This window comes from Varroa jacobsoni, unplaced genomic scaffold (assembly GCF_002532875.2).
Source record: "Varroa jacobsoni isolate VJ856 unplaced genomic scaffold, vjacob_1.0 scaffold_306, whole genome shotgun sequence".
In the NCBI taxonomy this organism is placed as follows: Eukaryota; Metazoa; Arthropoda; class Arachnida; order Mesostigmata; family Varroidae; genus Varroa; species Varroa jacobsoni.
The window spans coordinates 261959-282029 of record NW_019213208.1 but is presented as its reverse complement, the minus strand read 5'-3'; the positions used below and the strand labels follow the sequence as shown (position 1 = coordinate 282029).

General features: G+C 37.4%; 2 protein-coding genes and 1 long non-coding RNA gene across 6 annotated transcripts in view; 1 reads left to right on the top strand and 2 right to left on the bottom strand.

Annotated features, from left to right (window-relative positions):
* LOC111259216 (uncharacterized) overlaps positions 1–4747 on the bottom strand; it is a 20308-nt gene extending 15561 nt beyond the window's left edge. For both annotated transcript variants that reach the window (XR_015310485.1, XR_002679503.2), the window contains exons 1-2: positions 4589–4747; positions 2768–2897 (exon numbers count right to left, since the gene is read on the bottom strand). This is a non-coding gene — a long non-coding RNA (uncharacterized LOC111259216). The remainder of the gene's footprint in view (positions 1–2767; positions 2898–4588) is intronic.
* Positions 2885–12983, top strand: LOC111259208 (uncharacterized). Its single transcript, XM_022831036.1, has 12 exons — positions 2885–2972; positions 4755–4872; positions 5102–5263; positions 5429–5543; positions 5649–5832; positions 6053–6204; positions 6325–6527; positions 6850–6970; positions 7187–7435; positions 11191–11331; positions 11943–12293; positions 12531–12983. Exons 2-12 carry the CDS (start codon positions 4787–4789, stop codon positions 12573–12575), a joined length of 1809 nt encoding a protein of 602 aa, XP_022686771.1. The 5' UTR covers positions 2885–2972; positions 4755–4786; the 3' UTR covers positions 12576–12983.
* Sas10 (UTP3 small subunit processome component Sas10) lies at positions 12914–20024 on the bottom strand. Of its 3 annotated transcripts, none has more exons than XR_002679492.2 (7): positions 19890–20024; positions 19079–19219; positions 18482–18731; positions 17585–18319; positions 14847–15154; positions 13709–14117; positions 12914–13131 (listed from the first exon to the last, which is right to left on the bottom strand). XR_002679492.2 is itself a non-coding variant. In XM_022831038.2 (6 exons), exons 2-6 carry the CDS (start codon positions 19217–19219, stop codon positions 13836–13838), a joined length of 1716 nt encoding a protein of 571 aa, XP_022686773.1. In that variant the 5' UTR covers positions 19890–20024; the 3' UTR covers positions 13674–13835. The 3 variants fall into 3 exon arrangements, 1 of the variants encoding a protein (XP_022686773.1); XR_002679491.2 differs by having other exon boundaries at positions 12914–13125; XM_022831038.2 differs by lacking the exon at positions 12914–13131 and having other exon boundaries at positions 13674–14117.
* Between the last annotated feature and the right edge of the window lie 47 nt (positions 20025–20071).

The following is a 20071-nucleotide window of genomic DNA, read 5'->3' as shown; positions in this document are numbered from 1 at the left end:
ACTACTATTGAGAAATTTCTATCCAGTTTACGACATAGTCGAGTTACAATGTATTTCGATTTGTAACACAGCTATAGCGGCCCTATGGATAATAACTTTCGAAATTTTAAATTTAGGTATATTTATGAATTTTGTGTACACAGTATTTGCAGAACTCTTCATATGTTTTAATGTCAATTTTTTTCGACCACTGGTCTAGCTACGATGACGATACACCAAGCGTATTCGAAGATTTTTTTTTTTGTTTCTAAGCTAGGTACACTAACGCCGACAACAATCAAATTCGGGGCATTAACATGGAACTGAAAAAAGGACGCGCAGCGAATACTAAGCTGTTGGGGATCTACATGATAGGGTTAGGGTAGCTTGAAGTGGGCGTTCTTAGAAAACCGTAGCTGGAGGGCATGAATAGATAGATGAACATTAAACGCGCAGATGTTGGGTACATCGTACAGCTCCTCACCGAATTTTCGTTTCAAACATCAAAAAGGTGGCTCGCTGCAAAGACTACCATCGTTTGAAATGGGAAATGAATGGCGCGCTTATACTCCGGCATTGTTTCCTTTTTGCTTGAAACTATGATTGAAAAGCCAATTCGTTGCAGAAGATGTCAAAGTAAGAGCGTACGAACCTCAAAGGGCATTTGAGCAGTAAAGGAAAAAATTTTGGTTTAAGCGAGTGAAACAGGTGCCCCACTGCTGCAAAATCAAATTTCGGGGTTGATAACCTTACTATGAAAAACCCTCCTCCATTGTCAATTGGTTATTACTGCATGCTTGGAAAGTTGATAGTTTCAAGCATAGATTAGCTAGGAGCGCGGACAACGCTAAACCGTACGTGAATACGCGTACGTAAGTGGCGCGGCTAAGTGTTATGGCGCGCACCAATGGTGCCCTAGGGTTTTACGCCGTTATCGCTAAATCAGAGTAAAGAGTCAAACGAACAAATAGCATCGCTAGCGCTTTAATATATTTCATTTGTTTAACCAATGTTATAAGAGTTCACGAAGAAGTTTGCATCAGATCGAAATATCGATCAAGTCTGGAGCTATGCGATGTTATAATCACTCCATTCATCTGCTGCAGCTCTTCCAACATGAAATATCATGTACCAGTCCGCATTGTGAATAATTATACAGGATGTCTCAGATAAAAATGTATACTCTCATGACTTCCTGATTCTCCTATCTTTTCAAAGCATAATTAATTAGAAATAATTAGTGGACCGAGATTCGTGTCTGAACAAAAAAAAATTTATTTTAAAAAGCTATTGAATATATTAAAGTATAGCAGGGATATAAAGATATCATCGCAGGAGGTTTTAGGCAGACCCACTTACATAAGCTGCAATATATCGGAAAGAAGATGACTTTAATGCGATTGAAACTGTTTAGGATATTCATAACCAACGCTCCGAGAGACAAAGAACATGAAGGAGTTTTACCAGCTATGACGAAGTACTAGAAAGTAATAGCGAACCACTCTAAAGATCTGTAAGTCGCGAACTTGGCATCACAAATTAGAAGTTAATTGCATTTTAAATGCAAAAGTTACACTCCAACAATGTTTATTGTTGCAACAAAAGTTATCAATAAAAATGATCTGGAACAACGAAACTGATTTTAGCGAATTGGAAAATTTCAACAGAATGCACCGTTTTTGAGGAAGATGATTTGGAGCGATGAATCGCAAATTTCAGTGAGGTACGGAATTGTGAGTAAATTATTTATTGAACCTTTGTTCTTTCACAGTACAGTGATTGGTGCTATTTACTACAAAAATCTGTTTTACCACACATTCAGGAAGTGCTTCTGGTGAAAACGGCGAATTTTATTTATAACAGGGCGAGGCAGCTGCACGCTTTTATAGTAAGACAAGAACATGTTCTAATCGAAATCTTCCAAACAGATGAGTTAGATGAAGAGCTATTATAGAATACCCTATCTGTTCCCTAGACCTGACGCGAGTAAACTTTCACTATAGGGATATTTTAAAGGTAAAGTCTGCGTTGAAAAATCAACAAAATTAGAAGATTTAAAATCCGCACTTGGGCAAGAATGCGCCAACTAAATATTTCTTGATGTTTGCGAATCAATAAGCTACCGTTGTCCGCAGTATATTTCGACCATAACGGCAACAATTGTGATAAGAAGGAAAGTTACACATTTCTTGTAAATTTTTTTGAAATTTAAATAAATATTTACATAAAAAGATATATGTTTATAGAAATTGAAATTATGATCATTCACAAAAATTATGCATTCTCGGGAATATCCTGCGTTCTTATTCCCATTTGTTCTCAAAATTCAGAGCCTGTTCTTCCTATATCTCCTTTCGGTCACTTCGGGTATGATTTCTACGTGGAACAAAAAATAAAGTAACTTTTTCTTCCACTCGAAACCTGCCTCTCAGCATTTAATCCAAACAGTGGCGTTTTCCTTATTTGGTCTGTTCGATCAATTTAAAAAAAGCACTCATTGATTAATTAGCATTCGAAATGAGAGTTATTTAAATGTATCCTTACACACTACGTTTCTTGATTTAAAGTTGCTATGTCCTACTTCTATGCTTACAATTCAATTAAGAATATCAACGACCAAGTTTTTTTGGTCCAAATTGACAATTAGTCTAAGATTTAAGTTCCTGACACGTTCGGCGCTGCCGTTAGGCATTCTGTCAAACGGTTAACTTTCGACACAAAATGAAGTGTGCCTACGCCTGGATTCGCTCCTGAATCACCAACTTGACGTTGGTCGTCAACTTCTTACCTACTACGCCACCACAGGAACACGATTGTGAGATTGCAGATGACGAAGCCTCGCAAGCGCTTTCGAACCGTGTTGTTCCTACTTCCGTGATGTATTGCGTTTCCCTTATTCATCGGAACACCGAACTGCTCTGGAAGAACAACAAACAGCTCAACAGCTGAAGCTAAGACCGAATTTTACACGGTCTGCAGCCCTCTTACAAAAAGTAAGTAAGTCATACTACAATAACGAGATTCATAATATAGTTTTATTTGTAACTTATTTAAATACACAGTCGTTACAAAGAACTTGAGATCCTAGATGCCCGCAGGTTCTGCTATTCGAATCTTGAAGCCTCTATTGTAAATGTAGCCACGACCCGTCTTGACTGCGGATTTGATTCAAAATGACATCTAGCCATAACTAGATGAAGATGAACAAGTCTAGTTGCACACTAATGGAATGAAAAGGACTTGTTAACGCTTAAGGAAGCAAAGTATTTGATCTGCATGCAAACAATAAACGGGGTCGTTCAGAATCATATTTTCAAAAAAAAAACATTCCTGCGTAGATTCAAACCAGTTCTGGTAACTGCAATGCGATTTGAACCTCCTGCACCAAAGGCCTTAAACGCTTATTAACGTTGTACGCTTAGTTTACCAACGTAAGAAAACGCCCTCGTATCAAACATTAACAAAGTTTGAAATAACACTGTCTGCAAATTTCGGATGCCAATATTCAAGGAATTTAAAGCCCATAAAACTATATGTAAATATAATATCTATAGACTTGGGGTCTTTTAGCTCAGTTTTCAAGGTTTAAGCGTAATCGTGTCGCACAGTTCCATGTTTAATCAGTCCATATTGTCGTCAACTATAGAACTGATTACGACCAAGGTGATCAATATCCAGCCTCTCTTTTATGTCAAATAAGCAACACGCGAAACTAACGATATTGTCATAACAGCCAACTGCGAAGATATCATAGTTCAGACGTATTAATCTGTTTGTAAGTCGTCACACGTTTCCTCATGATGCACACCGGATCCGTAGTACTACGAAATTCTAACGATTAAAGAGTAACAAAAAGCAAAGCTGAGTATAAGCTATACTTGATATCGCAGTTCAAGTTATTAAATATATTAATAAAAATAAACATCATAAGTGTTTAAACACCACAGACATGGTGGTATAGGTAGTCTCGCTTATTCACTTTGGGGCATCATTGACGATAGATCTACAGAAAGGGTTACGGTTCTATAAGTTCCAGAAAAGATGGCGCAAGTCGTTCCGGGTAAATACGTAGTAGGCATGCAAGGCGATTTTATTGGCTTATCTGAGGGTAATAGGAGGAACAACTGTAAAATATTAATCAATTAACTTGTTATATAAATAATGGCCATTTTTGTTTACTGCTTACCCTACTTAATTTTCGTCTGTTGGTGATCAAATCTTGTATACTGATCTAAAGCTCTTTCTTTTTTCTGCAAGGCCTTTTTTAAGTTGTTAATGCTTTGTTTAGGTTACAAGTTTTCTGCTTTGGATTCATATGGAAGTAAAATAAACATATCGGATAGTGGAAACAGAATTTTTAACCCCTCATTTTTCTTTGACCGAAGTCAAAAAGGTGACTAAATAGGATAGGTGTGGTGTATAAGACGAAAAGGCTATTGGTGAATGATGTATCACTCAAAAATGAATAATTTAATTCAAAAATGGTATTTTCGACCTAAAACAAATTTTCTATCCGACCTTTGAGATCTGACGGAAGTCGCTTTGAGCCACTTTAGCGAAAAATCATTGTTAGATCAGCACATACCATTTAACTATATATTTTCGTTACCTGCTTTACGAGGTTGACGAAGGTTGGTGTCACCTAATAAACTCATCTTTGGAGTCCAAACTTGAAGTAGAATGTTATGATCCGATAGCAACCATGATAGCAACCTAATAATGCAGTTCTAATGGCCGCAACGACATAGAATAACAGTATAATAATACATATGCAGAAACAAGCGGGTATTAAGAAAGTGAAGAGGCGATGGCGGAAGATGAAATAGAGTTATTGGAATCGGCTGCCCACAGTGCGTCTGCTAAAGCGGAGACCAAGGAACCCCTGAGTAAGAGGTAATCCGTTTGTCTTTTTTTGGTGGTGAATTACACAGATTGCATGCAGGTAAAATTAGAGTGGGTTTGAAAATGCTGTGCTTGAATCTACGCCAGATGCCCCTTGTCGTATCATGTAAAAATTTAGGTAGGTTGAAATTTAGAATTTTTATAGAACCACATCTTTTTGAATTAGTATGGAAATTATACGCCTGAAATCCTAACCTAACCTAAGCTAAATTTATTGTAGACCAATACAGTGTGAACATTGTTCACTCCGTCTCTCTAACCGGCAGACATATCTCAAACATCTCGGTAGACGTCATCCAGAAAAACAGTTTGATCAGCTTTGTAGTCCTGCGAAGAAGTGGTATGCCTGCGAAGAAGCTGCATGCGATGTAAAAGTCCGCAGGTACGTGAACTGTAACATTTTTTCTTATTAACATATGAATGTATGTAGTTGTGTTAAGTATATTATATTTTGACTTTCAATAGGTATAATGTATGGTTGAGAAAAGAGGTAGATTTCAAGGAATATCTTAATAGTCCTTATAATGCTCTTATTTCTTCTTTGCAGTCGTGAGGAATTACTACACCATTTGGGAAAAGACCATGAATGGGAAATTAAGGAGGTGACGGGAACATTTGACACGGAAGACGAATTTGAGATATTTTTTCAAAGAGTGCAGAAGGTCAGTGGTTTTTTTCACATTTATTTTACTTATTGAGTGTTTAGCCAGCGTTTTGTAGCTTTAGGAGCGGGCGAATAATTTGACTAAATTTTACGGAATACACAGATGTACAAAACCCGGTTTGTATCTCGTCACGGTAAGGTGAACGGTGTTAAGCGATTTTACTGTAACCGAGAGGGCGCTGTACGAGTCAAAATGAAGGATCGTAGCAGAAAGCATATCAAACGGGGCACATCAAAAATCGGTACCTTCTGCACAGCTCATGCTATCGTCAGCTATCATACCAACGGTAAGATAACTATCGTAGAGTCAGCCCCATTTCACACGTATATGCAATGTACATGTCTGATAAATACAAAGTAGGCGAGTTCCAAAAGTGCTGCCATGAATTCCCTGCAATAATCACAATTTTTAGTAGTATCCTTTAATATGCTCAACTAGATCGCTCCTCAGTGGAGGTGTTAAGGTGTAGTACTAATGTGCATTCGTTGTTTTACACAAAATTTCAGGCCAGGTGAGCATAATTGGATCGGTAACTCACTACAACCATGAATTAGAAGGTAAATACCTGCCCCTACTGGATTCCGAGAAGAACTTTATTCGATACCATGCCCAGCTGGGCATGAACTGTCGGGAAATACTCGAGATCCTTCACAAGACCGTAAGTAGGGTTTATTTTTAATTATTTTATTTTTTCATACTTCATGCATACTAATGCGTACTACCATAAGAATACAACATAATATAAGCAAAGGCTCTATGTTTTGCCATATTTTGATAGGTGGGAGAGCTCGATGAAGACGATCCCTTGCGCTATGTGGACTACAAGACAATTAGGAATACTCTAGAAAGAGGAAAAACACTCGAGCAAAATCGACGAAGTCAATCAGGCAATAGCGTAGATCCTGGAAACGTGCAAATGCTGAATAAGATTAATAACTATCCTCGACATCGGGAAGAGTCTGTACCTACAAAAGCTTCCGAGTATGTATTGTTCTTCTATTATTATTTTGTCGAATGTAAAAAAAATTGCCATTTTTGCTCTGACATATGTTTTTGGACTGACATATGTAATCAATTCAATTAAAATTAAATAACGTAAAAATGAGTTCACAGTTAAGTGTCGGTGCGCTTCGTTGCTCTTCACATTACATACCGTTGCATGGCTGTCACTTAATAGGTATTTTCTTTGTCAATATATTGTAACGCAGATAAATCAGTCCGTAAAACAATATGTCCAGCGTGTTCCTATGAAATAAATTCCCCTTAGTCACTGCCAACCTGCATCGATGGAACGGAATTTCAGGGAACGATCATCAACGTCATTTTCGGACATTGTTCTCGAACACACGGCAGCAACAAACGGCTCATTCGATATTGTCCAAACAGATACTCACCAGTGGGGTGTTAAACGACCTGAAGGCAAGGTCCGTTGCTTACTTTTTACAATATATATATATATATATATATATACGATCCCTTTCCGTAGCGTACCAACATTTTTAGATAAAATTATTTTTCTAAAATAAGTTACAACAGAAAATATTTTTCCAACCTTAAATAGTCCTATAAATGCAAATACATATCGCTTAGATATAATATCCTGCCAGCAAGCGTTCAAGAATAATTGTCTGTTTCCGCAGGTTCGCCACCGAGTGAGCCGGGTATCAGACGTATGTCCTTCTGAAATTCGTGTGGGTGGAGCGCAATGCGACTTGACGTGTAAGCTTTGTATGTGTTGCGCTCATTTGTTCAAGTGCAATTGTGGAGGGGCAACGAAGATCGGTAAAATGTGCAAGCACATACATGCAGTCGTTCAGTTTATTAAGGATTCTGAAAGGCAACAGGACGCAGAGTCACAGGTTGTAAGCCAGCAAGGTGTCGTTCATGAGGTATGAATCAAGTTCCTAGCGTCAAAGAGCGTATAATAATTTATTTTTCTTTTTTATATAGCTTCAAAATAATAAATAAACTAAAATAATATAATATTCTAATACTCAGATCCAATCCCACCGGAAAAGACCGTTGCGGAAAGAGAATCACAGTTGAGTTAACTTAATTGAACTATTGATATACGCAGTATAATTGAAAATCGATATGCAGTTTATCCGTGGCGTTGCGTAGTCAGTTTTCGTACATATTTGCTCCATATGCTTAACGTACACACAGAAATCATAGCTGTACACAGGACGAAACTTAGTTCAAGTGTTTGTTTTGCCGGAAACAGCCATTGAGGCGGTTCTCCATCATCAAGTGTCACTCCAGAAACTTTCGTAAGCTATAAAGGTTTATCCAAGTTAAATCGACCCATCCCAACGTACGCGGCTGTATGTCAAAACACCATATTTATTCACATTGGTTAAATGAGTAAACCGAAAACACCGAATGAATCGATGTAGCATGGTTTTGCAGCACTGATGAGAAAAAAAATAACTAAGATGTGGAGGCATTCCTTCTCTTCTTTCCTCTCGCGTTGAAACGGTGACCTCCTCACCGTGAATTGCCATGAAAAATAGATTCTTTATGATAATCACATAATTTGATACCTGGACTGGTGGAACATCATTCCAAAACAAACGTAGAGCTGCAAAAGCAGGTGTTACCCACTGCAGCTTTATGGATTCTAACTTGTTGATTACGGCTGAAGTTTACTGTCAGTATTTGGAGCAAATGATGAAAGAACTTGGCATTCAGTAATTAGGATTAGTGAGCGGAGGTAAATCACTCCTACCGCATGGCAACGCCATATCTCACAGCTGCAGTTGGAGACTCTCTGACATTTACCATACTAGCCAGACACTGCTTCCATAGATTACCATTCTGTTTTTTAAATTTCGAGAACTTCTTAAAACGATATATATTCAAATCTCAACATAATGTCGAAATTGTCTTTCTAGACCTTATAGACTCTTGTATCCCAAATTTTTACAGCAGTGGAATGAATAAGTCACCATCCATATAATAAGAGACCGTAAATAATGCTTCACACTTCCCTCGAAAATAAAAGTGCCTAACCTGTGAAAAATGTTCGAAAAGTACTATCTCACGTTTCATAGTGAATCACTACGTTCTTCTTCTGAGGAATAGCATTGGCCAGTGCAGGTTTAACTTGTTTAATCTCAACGTAGATGTATAGATACTCAGACTGATATCTATGTACCTGAAAGTCATGATTAATTAGTGCCTTCTTGTACTAAAAGAAATCTTATTTTTCTTATAACATAAAAGAAAAGCGTATTTTTTGAGCCTTTTATATAACATTGATATTTTTTTTAATTTTGCAGTAGTAGTAGTAATAATATAAGTATTGACAAAGATCGGTTGTGTATTACGGTATGACGTCATTAACAGGTTTTTCATCAGATTCGGACCCTGTATTTAGCAAGTGATGATCGGTATAAGCGTTTTGTGGATATGGTGTTATCATAACATCTGCTAAGAGTTTCATTCGTCGCTTAGTTAGATTATGAAACAGTTAAACATGTTAAAGTAGCAGAATATACATAAATGATTACAACAAATTCGCTGTCACACCCGTTTGTTTCAGGGGCGTCCTGATACCATTTCAGAACACATTACAGGGTGTTTTGATATTACTCAATAAAATCATTTAAATGTCAAAAGTAGTCATTGTTTACATTTTGACGTGTATTAATGCTATGGCATTATCCAGGAAGTGGGCTCTTTGTTGTCATAATGTATTTATATCTGGCTTGCATAACAAACCTGAAAAAAACCTTTCCCAGATTCAACACCACCCTTGAACTTCTCACGACTTTTGAACTCGAAGCATGTTCAGACTGTTCATACAGTTGTTCCAAACGCATTCTCTCCTCTCCATGAATGGGAAAGGGCGAATTTGAGCAAGGGAAGTCCTTTCGTATTTAGGCTCAGATGAGACTGCAATAGTTGTTCTGCTTATATTGGTAAACATGGAAAAACACATGTACAAACAGATGTTTTTCTAAATTTTCTTGTACATGTTACATCAGAAAAATGGTTTGACTTTGGGATTTTCCCGTAGTGGTGTCTTCTGTCAAGATGACATCGCCCGACTCTGCTTCAGATTCAGAAGAAGAAGCCAGACTTCGCGCAGCCGTTGTTATAGCCTATGCGCTGCCAAGTTTTGGGAAGCAAGAAAATGAAAAGGCACAAGTTGCTTCAACTATACATGCGGGTTCTACCATACCAAACCTTCTAAGCAATCAAAACCGCAAAGAGTGTCCAAAGCGAGATCTCCGCGAGAGTCGTTTTGAACTAGAACCTGAGTGCAAAAGGTTCCTTGCCCACAAACTTAATGAGGTACTGGAAAAGATTTGTAAATTTAAGAAGATGAAAAAGAATAGGACTGACGGCGCAGAAGCCGCCTCAGAGAGAACTGGAGGAAACGCTAGCAGTAAAGGTGTTCCTCGGGAAAGCGGCTCCATAGGCATTCGTTTGTTTACTGATTCGGACTATATTGAAGACCTGCCGAAGAAAAGCAAAAATTGGAAAGGAAGTGAGCCATCATCAAAACGAAGAAAAGCGTCCATTCTCAAAAAATCATCTCCTACAGAAGTGATGTTGAAAGCTTGCTCAGTGACCGCCGACTGGATCTTACACGAAAACCCACTTAACAAACTTAAAGCTATTGATGGCAACACTGAAAAATCCAGAAACGGAAATACCAATAATAAACGCAATGAGTGTGCTAGCGACGAAGGCTAAGCTACAACAAAGAAATAAGAAATTTCGTTATGCGCCCATCTTCTTTTAACGTATGTGAGTAATCGTCTCAGAGGGAGAAGGACATTATAGGATATAGAATTATGAGACGAATTACTAATGCAGCGAAATAGCTATTGGTTAGGGCAGAATTTATGCCTCTGAAAAACAGATGGAAGCACGTTATTAAAATTCGTAGTATCAATAGTATCTGGACAGAGCCATAATGAATGGTTCGTCGTCAACAGCTATTGACGCTTTGTATTTATAATCATTATTATTAGTAATATAAATCTGCAGTGATGTATTTAGCATTGATCAATAAACGTTATTTTTACAAACCACAGTATTTATTACTAGCATAAAATGTGTTGCACTGTACTAAGATACTATTATATTAATACATATGCCTTGTTACGGTTTATATTCTTAATTTATAATAAGTATTTACTAAACCTGCTTAGAGTTTACCTGAAAGACATCAATATATAATTATTTATATTCCCGTATTAACATGATATCAATATTATTAGAAAACGTTTACTTATGTATTGAAGTATAATCCTTTACAGACATCCTGCATATAATACTCTATAGCATAAATGCTTTGAAATATGAAAAAAGTTGGCAGATGTACATGGTTATACGTTATTTATCTAGTTAAAAGGTTTGCAACTATCTATACAGCGGTCATCCTTCAAACGATTTTTTAAGCTTTCAGTGTATAGGGCCGGTTTGATAAAAAAATGCTTGATTGGTTTGATAAAGAAAACCACACGAGCGACGAAGGTCGAGTTCGTATTCAAACTTATATAGACTCCGTCTTACTGTCCTGGTGCTTTGTGTTTACTTATCTGATTTCGTTAACCCACATAATCAGGCTCAATGCAATAACGTAACAATGTGTAACTTATCAACAAACGTCCTTTTTTGCATTATTCAGATGGTTGGCGAGGAATTTTCTGTAGTGCAGGAAGTGGAAGAAGAACACGGGTTACTAGATTCTTACATCGAAGAGAATGACACCGGAGTCGTCCTTAAACAAGAGGTGTCAACTGTAGAGGGAGCCACATACACTTTGCAGGTTAATTGACGCCACGCATCTCACCGCTAAAATTTATAGTACAATTATCACTTCTTCATCTAGTCACTAGCTTATAAAATAAAGTATATGTGAAGTATGTAAGTAATATTTACATTTGCACCGTTTAAAAAATCGTCAATTCACTGAAGAGCTGTGGGAAGCTGCATGTTGGCAGAATGACCGTGCGGGCAGACAACGGCAGAATCTGTGCGTAGGCCACATTGGTTATTATCATATGAGGAGGTGTTCAGTTTTCATGATAGCCTCCCTGTCTCTCTCAGAACTTCTAGTAGTACAGTGTGATTTATGCCTCGTCAAAAAGTGGAACAAAGATAAAATAGAAAACAGATAGCAATAACATTACTTACTGTTTTTCCCGACTGCATGGAATATTTTAAACCGCGCCGTACATTTGTTGCAGTTTTCAAGCCTGAGTCGACTGAATAGATCTTTTTTTTTCTTTGTAAGGTCAGTCCGTTGATGCTAAAAACGTGTGGAACTGATATATATCCGCTTTTTCTCCCATGCATTTTTATTGACATGATAATCATTTTTTACTTTTATTTGTCGTGTTGCAAAAAAGCTTACGATTGTGAACTAATTAATTTTAGGGTGCGAGCGCCCAACCTGGCCCTACCAGTGGGTGTCAAGTAGTAACAATCATTCAGGAAACTCATGGAGTGGAGGCACCTACAGGCGCCGACTCAACGGCTGGTCATATTGGAACAGCGGACAATGGAACTTTCTTGACTTACGAAGTATTGCCAGACGGATCGGTTGCAACAATGGCTACAGAGGGGGCTGTAGCAACAACTGGGGGCAGGACCGTTGTAGGTGAACAGCGTATCAATCCTGAATTCGAGCATTTCCTCGAGCAATTTACACACTTACTTAAGCAGCTCCATCAAGTCTCCAATCCGAAAAACATACTACAAACATGCACTATTCTTCAACAGCTAAAGGTGCGCATTATTCATATGTCATAAAGAGCTTTGATGATCAGAAGTGGACATAATGCAATATGTTGATTTTCAGCCTATCGTTTTCAAAAGCATCTTTGCACGTAATAACAATTAGATAAGGCATTCATGTTCACAGTTTGCCGTGAATTACCTAATTTTTATACATAAGATTTAAAAATTATTTGTACTTAAATGATCAGCATTAATTAAACATTGTCGTTCGGCTTTGGTTTTCAGAAGCTGTTCCTCGCTACCGAACCGCCAAAACTCGTTAAGAGCTAAAATTGTGAACACACGAAAAGTTTAAAAGCACTTTGGTATTTGGGCATGTGCATATAAACAGTAATAATCTTAAGATCGGGCTAGCTACTACGCAGTTTACCCTATAAATAGTAGTGTGTAAGTTATTTACTGACCACTTATGTTGGCGAACCTTGCAAAGATACAAAGACAGACCTCATTAAATCTTTTTGTATTTTACGCATGAGTGAGGACATACTTCAGTGCTTCCGTGATGTATTGTAAAGTTAGTTAAGTATCGTATATAATATGCAAATGAAAAGTATACTAGTTTTGTTATAATATAGAATTAACTACAGTAGAATAACAAAAATGGAACATCAGACACAGCAAGTTGCGCGATATGTTCTAGAGGCGCTTGTTTTAATAAAGGCCATAATTAATACAAAATATGCATTATACTTTCATAGGTAAATCAAATTAGCAGATTACGAGATCTGAAGCAGTTCGTGGTTTAAATTCGAGGATCATTCTCTATATAGCCACAGCAATAGATATGCGGGTGACGACGTAGTGTTTTTGGAAGCATCATCTGAAACTTTTAAAAGCTTTGAATTAAGCTTCTTTGAGTCAAATAAAATCCGTGAAAAACGAATTTTTAATTTTCTAAAAACATGTAGATTATGTTAACTATATACGTTATACCGAGTCATTTGTTTTATATAGACCTATAGGAATATGCACATGTTCATCCACAGGAATGGCTTAAAATCGTCTACTGGATAGAACTAATAGTCAAGATAATAATTACAGTAAGAACCTATAAGACCGCATCGGTTGTTGCGTACCGCGGTATTGGATCGAAATTGCGGTGGTTTTCAAGTCACGTAGGCTGGCTAGGTGCCGTCAGTAAGCGGAAGAAAATAATAGAAAATAATAATATCTTAAATAAATGCCGTCGAAATCGCATGTTAAGTAACCGTATTAGTACATTCAAAAACTTAAAAAAAAAGGTAATAATTCTACTAGTGCCAGAATAAACAAAATTCTAACAAAGTGATATTGAACCTTCGGCTAAGTTATCACTTTACGAGAATTTTATTTATTCAAGTCTATTTTTAAAACGACAACGAATAAGCATGTGATGAAATGTATTTTATGCATTTTATTTTTACCGTGAGAAATATGCGAGCCTTCGTATCTTCCAAGTTGTTCCACAAATAAAAATAGTTTTCTGGTGCTTCTACGTTTTTCGAGTTCTCGGAAGTGAGACCTGATCCGATAAGTTCAATTAGTTTTTGGTTAATGAAGCTTAATGCTCTTAATAACTCTGAAGTTAATTCCGGACGTCTCTCCCCCGTAGCGTTGCTGTGCTTCATCACGCATAGCGCGTACTTGACCCCTTCGTCGAATATTGGCCTTCCGAAATTTCATTCTGTGCCGGACCCTTGGATTTCGCATGTACTTAGCTCGGTGGGGTGTAAGACCCTTGTTCTTCGCAATTTGATAATTAATTGCACGACGACTATCGCCATCGCCTTCTGCATCCCCTGCAGCCCCCCCGTCCATGTCATTCGGTTTATCCTGAAAACAAGTGATGGAATTTGGTAATAAAAAGAAAGTTGACGGAGTCCTTTCTGTGCTTAGCCATTCGTAATCCAGGAATGCAACATACAGAGCTAATCATTTCTCCAGTTTCAATAATTATATTGTTATTTTCAAAAGATGGTCTCTAATTCGACAAGGTTACCAAAAATACTGTACACACTCGTTACGTCTATAAATGCCTTTCAGTATAATTAGTACTCAAAACAGAATGTTCTGGTGCTTCAACGAGTTTGATACCACTTAGAAACAAAAGCCAACATAGGAAGTAGGACAGAACTTAGCATAGTTGTCAAATGCATCCTGAGTCCCTCCGCGCAAAGAACAATTTCGGGCAAATGGTCCCCGAAGCTGTACTGACATGATAAGAACCGAGTATATTAGAACATTTCAGAATTGATCGGCCTTATCACTTTTTCGAACCCATGATAATTGTTCCTGGTTTGTTTGCTTTATGTTAATAAACATATACGAAGGATAAGTTCAAAAAAATAATCGAAAAACGTCAGAACACACGAACAGAGGATGCTACTAACTAATCCAATCCTAATTGTGCTTAAAAGAAATGTATCGAGCGCAAAGGAGGATGCAATTATTTTCTTTAAGTGTGACCGAATCGGGGATGCGTTTCAGGGATCCCAATAAGCAAAGCACATCTACAGAATGCGTTTTTATAATATTGGAGGTTGGTGCAACCCCTTAGCTTACCTTTGTCATGTTATTGACGCTGTTTTCTTCATCTTGATCATCGAGACCTTCACGACCAACTTTAAAAACCGGCTCATCATTTTCTGAATCAGTATCGCCGAAGATAGCGGCTTCGTCCAGCCGTTCATTTCTCGTATTACCGGCTTGTTCAACTGATTCAAATTCGTCACAGTCCTTTTTCATTTTTTTTACAGCCGGGAGCGCCGTGTCGTAGAGAGCCATTATTTCTTTCTCCGCCTCGCTTAACAGCAGCTTACTATTTCTTGATATAAGGTTCGTAAATGAAATCTCATTGTCATCCACAGCACCTGGATCGAGAGAAATAAACATGTTATTTTTTAATGTAGTAGCCTCTTGAGTCGTGTTAAGGAAGAAAAAAACAAATCACGCGCGTACGTATTGTTTACACCTTAAATTCGGGCAGAGACCCACGATGAAGGTCGCATGCAACTGTATGTTCTTTTATTTCCGACATATGATGCATTAACTTTACAGATTTGTTCATTCAGGATTCTTTTCCTTTTTGTTGTTTTCCCTTACGTTACCTTTTTAGTTTTTTTTTCACTGTTACCATTCGAAAGAGTTCCTTCTCTCCCTCTCTCTTTTGTGTAAAATAATTTAACAATTTCATTGCCAGTAGACCGAACTTTATGTCGAGTTCAGGCTCTAAAGGTAATAAAGGTGCATTCTCGGCGCCTATTGTATTTATCTTGTTGAACAGCTTGTCTTGTCAGAATAGTTGGATCGTGTGCAGTAATGACCCAGCAATATGTGGAACTACTAAAAGAAATTTCCTAGATCCAACGATGGGAATTTGGGTTTGAAGGATGTACCCCATTTCCATCGGCTGTCCGAGGTGTGACTTCTAAGTGACTTTCAACATTTCGCCCGCCTTTGGCCAATATGTAGCCAGAATCAATGTTGCCAGCATTCAGTAGGTTTGTAAGTGTCCTACACCCTAGGAAATACTTGAGAAGAACCAGATAATCAAAAGAGATTCGTCTAGAGTTTGGTTGCATTGATTGAATGATGACAAGGGCATTCAATATAAAAAACAGCATAAGGCAGTCATCCTTGCCCATCGCGTGGTGATCATCGTCCTTGACAACGCGTGGAAAAGATGGTGAAAGCCATTTTGTAACAGCTTGAGTGTGTGGTTCTTTTGCACTTATCGTATTTAGGGAGAAGTCGGTAGACACATAATTATTCGCTGGAACTCGACTAAAATGTTGCGTTTACAGTGAATAGTTTCAGTGAAAAATAGCCGTTATATAAATCCCAACCTAATAAATTACTTTTGTTATCGTCATCAAATATTTCTCATGTAATATAGAGGCAGATCTGGTCAGCAACTATGATTTCTTGTTAGCGAAATTTTTTAAATAAAAAGAAAATAAAAGTGTATAAGATGGGCCTCTGTGATCCAGTGTGACATGAAAGAAGCAGCGTTACCTCATTCACTGCCTGTTAACTGCTACAGCGAACCTGTTTCACGTTGGAGAGTATCTTCCGCTACAATGTTCAAATAGAACTTCCAACTAGCATCCTTTTTTTGATAAGACATTAATGGTACTGTGCACCATGGCGTTAAAGGTCTAGTAAATGACAACCTAGTAAAATCGATAAAAAGATAAGAGTACTTGAGTGACAATCCAATGTGAAATGACCATTAACTGCGTCATATCGGACAAATAAATAATTTCTACTTATAATCATAACTGGCGTTATTAGATATCTAAGAATTTCACGATGAGAAAGCAACATTAATTTTTTTTCACGGAGGTCGCCAACTCTTTGTAGCAGACGCTTGCAACAATTCAACCGTTCCAATGTTTGCGATATTTCATGGACATAATACACCCTTTTGAATCATTAAATAGCACGTTTCCCCGATACGAAAACCAGATTGTTTTTAGCAGGTGCGAGAAACCTAGCGCTTTTATGGAAAATGATTTTTGACTAAGTTCTCATTCGTCTCGTTTACATGACAGTGATCAAAGATGATAAAAATATATCAGAATTAGTTTAGCCTCTTAATATCTACGAGGTAGACATTGCTGTAGTACACATAATATGCTTGATAGTAGAATTAATTGTATATCTATGCTCCGAGGTTTATGTCCTGTACTGTTAAACATTGCTTCAGGCTACTACACAAAACTGCATAAAATCTTCCGTTGTATACAAAACCCTGCAGCCAGCGGATTTGCCATTCTCAGTTGCCTAAGGTTAGTACAGCATTATTATTCACATTTAGTGAGAGCGAGTGATTTTGGTCCGTGTTATACGCGACCTAAATCGCCACCGAAATCTTAATTCAAGCGTGCTCTTTTAAACAGGCGTTTAACCAGAGCCATCTTTGCCGTATATTAAAAACTTAAGCGACATTCGTGTATGTTTTGATTGCGAACACATCAAGAAGTATCAAACAAAAATGTTGGGAAGTATTAACAGTTATGTGACTAGTATGTTGAGTTGGTACTCACGTTTTTCATACAATAAATATAAGCACTTGTCGTTCCCATCGGCTATATAGGATTCTATGGTTAGATGCGTCATTGACAATAGTATGCTACCAGTGACTCGTTCTTACCTCAATATCATTTTGCAAGAACTAGTTCTATTTAAACGTTGCAGAACAAAAGACATGTTAAGTATCCGGAATAATACAAAAACAACCAGTATACCAAAGAAAAAATCAAAATCGGGATACAGTCAAATTTTTTGTAGTAGCTTACCATGGAGATCCTCATCCTGTTCCTCATTTTTGTCACTAAAGTGTTCTTGTTCTTCATCGGAGCTGAGCTCCTGTACCTTTTTGGAGCCAATCAAATTTTTTACTTTCAGCTCTTTCCCATCTTGGGCCTTTTCAAGAATATTTTGAATCTGAGGAAGCAACTGTGTTCTTGTTCGGTCTAGTTCTGAAATAAGTTTCTTAAACTGAACGAGCCTCTTCACGATTGGATGGTTTCTAATGTTTATCCGTTTAGCCTTGAGACTAAGGTAGAAACAGATATTTGTCGTATATATTATTAAAAGGTTGTGCCTAAGAAGCAAGTAGTTTTCCGCCGAAGTTCCTCGTGGAAGACATCCATTTTGACGTAATTTGAGCATGGGAGCTATCTCCGTGTCAAGTTCTTGTAACTTTGTCTTGCAGTCATCAAGAAGACCCTGCAGTTCAGGGGACTCTTCTAATACCATTTTAACCAGTTTTTTACTCGGTAGCTTACTTAGGTCAATCTCTATACGTTGTTGTTTTTCTCTAAAGGCTTTCATGTCGTCATTCTCATCCCATTTCGGCACCTGAAGATTTTCAAGACCAAAAGCGTCTTCGTCGACTTCATCAGCAAGTCGCTTTTGGATTGCCCGAGCTTCCTCCTCCTCCATACGGGCGACCTCTTTATCCTTTTCGGAGAGTGTGCCAACATCCTTATCGACAAAATCTGTGTTATAGAAGTTTAGTCGCCTTCGACCTAGAATTGAATGATGATGTGAGCCATATATTAGAATATGAGTCTATAAGATGAGAATATCATATTTCATAAGTATCGTAGCGATATATAATAAAGCTGACGATGAATATTGATATAATCAAATCAATAAACGCAGCAGAATGAAATATAGGCGACACTTACCCCAGGCCTTTGCATCAGGTAGATCATCTAGATCATCGGTTTCCTCAATGTCTGAGTCTAATTCCTTTTTTTTGACAAACCTCGTTACTAAATCGTTGGCGCGCTCCAACGAGAGTACTCCGGTCTCTTCATCCGACTCGGAATCGAATTCCTTCGAGCTCAGTGCATAAACTTGTTCCTGTTCAGAGTCAGACTCCTTTTGACGGCCTGTCAGCATGATTTTATCTTTCTTTGCGTAAAATTCGTCGATCTAGATTAAGAGATAATTAGACGCAGGGATTTTTAATACTCATATCGAGTCTAAGCAAAATCAAATAGCTGGACAAATGCTGCGCATTTTCGTTTGACCACCACATATATCATTATAATTAAATGGTATAATATATTATATATTCAAAATTGTCATTTTTGCATTACCAAGAATAAAACTCGGGAATAAGTCTTGGTACTAATCAATTCAGTACTCACTACAGAAGACAGTATTTCATAAAATAGAAATATTATGCTTGCAACAAGATACATTTAAGACAACTACAGTGGTTGGGGAATAACTCTTTAGCAACATACATCGCTGAAGATATTGGTCTTAAAACCTACTTCGTCATCGTCCTGCCTTGAAAAATATAGGTCCTTCTCGAAGAACTCTTCTTCGTCCGAATTAGTCAGCGACGCAAACTTTGATTGCTTCTTAACCCGACTGTCACCGGCAGCCTTTCGAACGCCGTGCTTCCGACCCATCTATTAAATTAATATTGTTGTTTGCCATTAAATTATTGAATTAATAAGCCGTAACTTTCAGGGCTGCCCAGTGAACTCAGGCGTGAGAATAACAGAAATCTTGATAATCAAAGATAATACATAACTGTTACAAATAAACGTGCTGTACGTACGATTGCGTTTTGTACCAACAAAAAATCAAAAGATTCATTTTTATATATTATATCATTATGTTATGTTATATTATACTATTAAAATATTAAACAATATTAAAATGATGTTCGAATATTATAGTTCAAAGCTCGCGAACGTTTTCGTATGCGAGAATCATGCTATTAAGTTACATTGAACATGCTTTCGAACAGATCAATATAGATATAATTAAAGGTTAGTAAGTCAAAATAAATCCAATTTGGTTTAGCTAACGTGTTCTGATGTTATTGCATAATATATGTATCTATGTATAATGCTGGAATGCATTCAGTCAGTAAATGTATATATGTATATATATCATTTCCCAACCAAACGAGATCTAGTTGCAGTATGAATTAGTATTACATATACGTCAATTAATTTAACAATTTATGAGGACCTTAGACATATGGTAGAAATGTTAGAAAACATAGAAGTGTTATGTATCTCCACCAGTAACTTCTTTCTATGGCTCTAGCCGTCACTTGGATAGACATACCGTATTTATGGTATCCTTAAAGTCTATCCCTTTGTGGCACACTTTCTCTACGTAAACATGTAAAACTGGCCATAAATTGCACTTCGCGAGCTCCCGTTCGATTTATTAATTTTCAAAGAAGCGCACGTGCTTTCACTCCGAACTGCACAGGTTCCGTCGAATACAAGCTTATTCAACGGAGT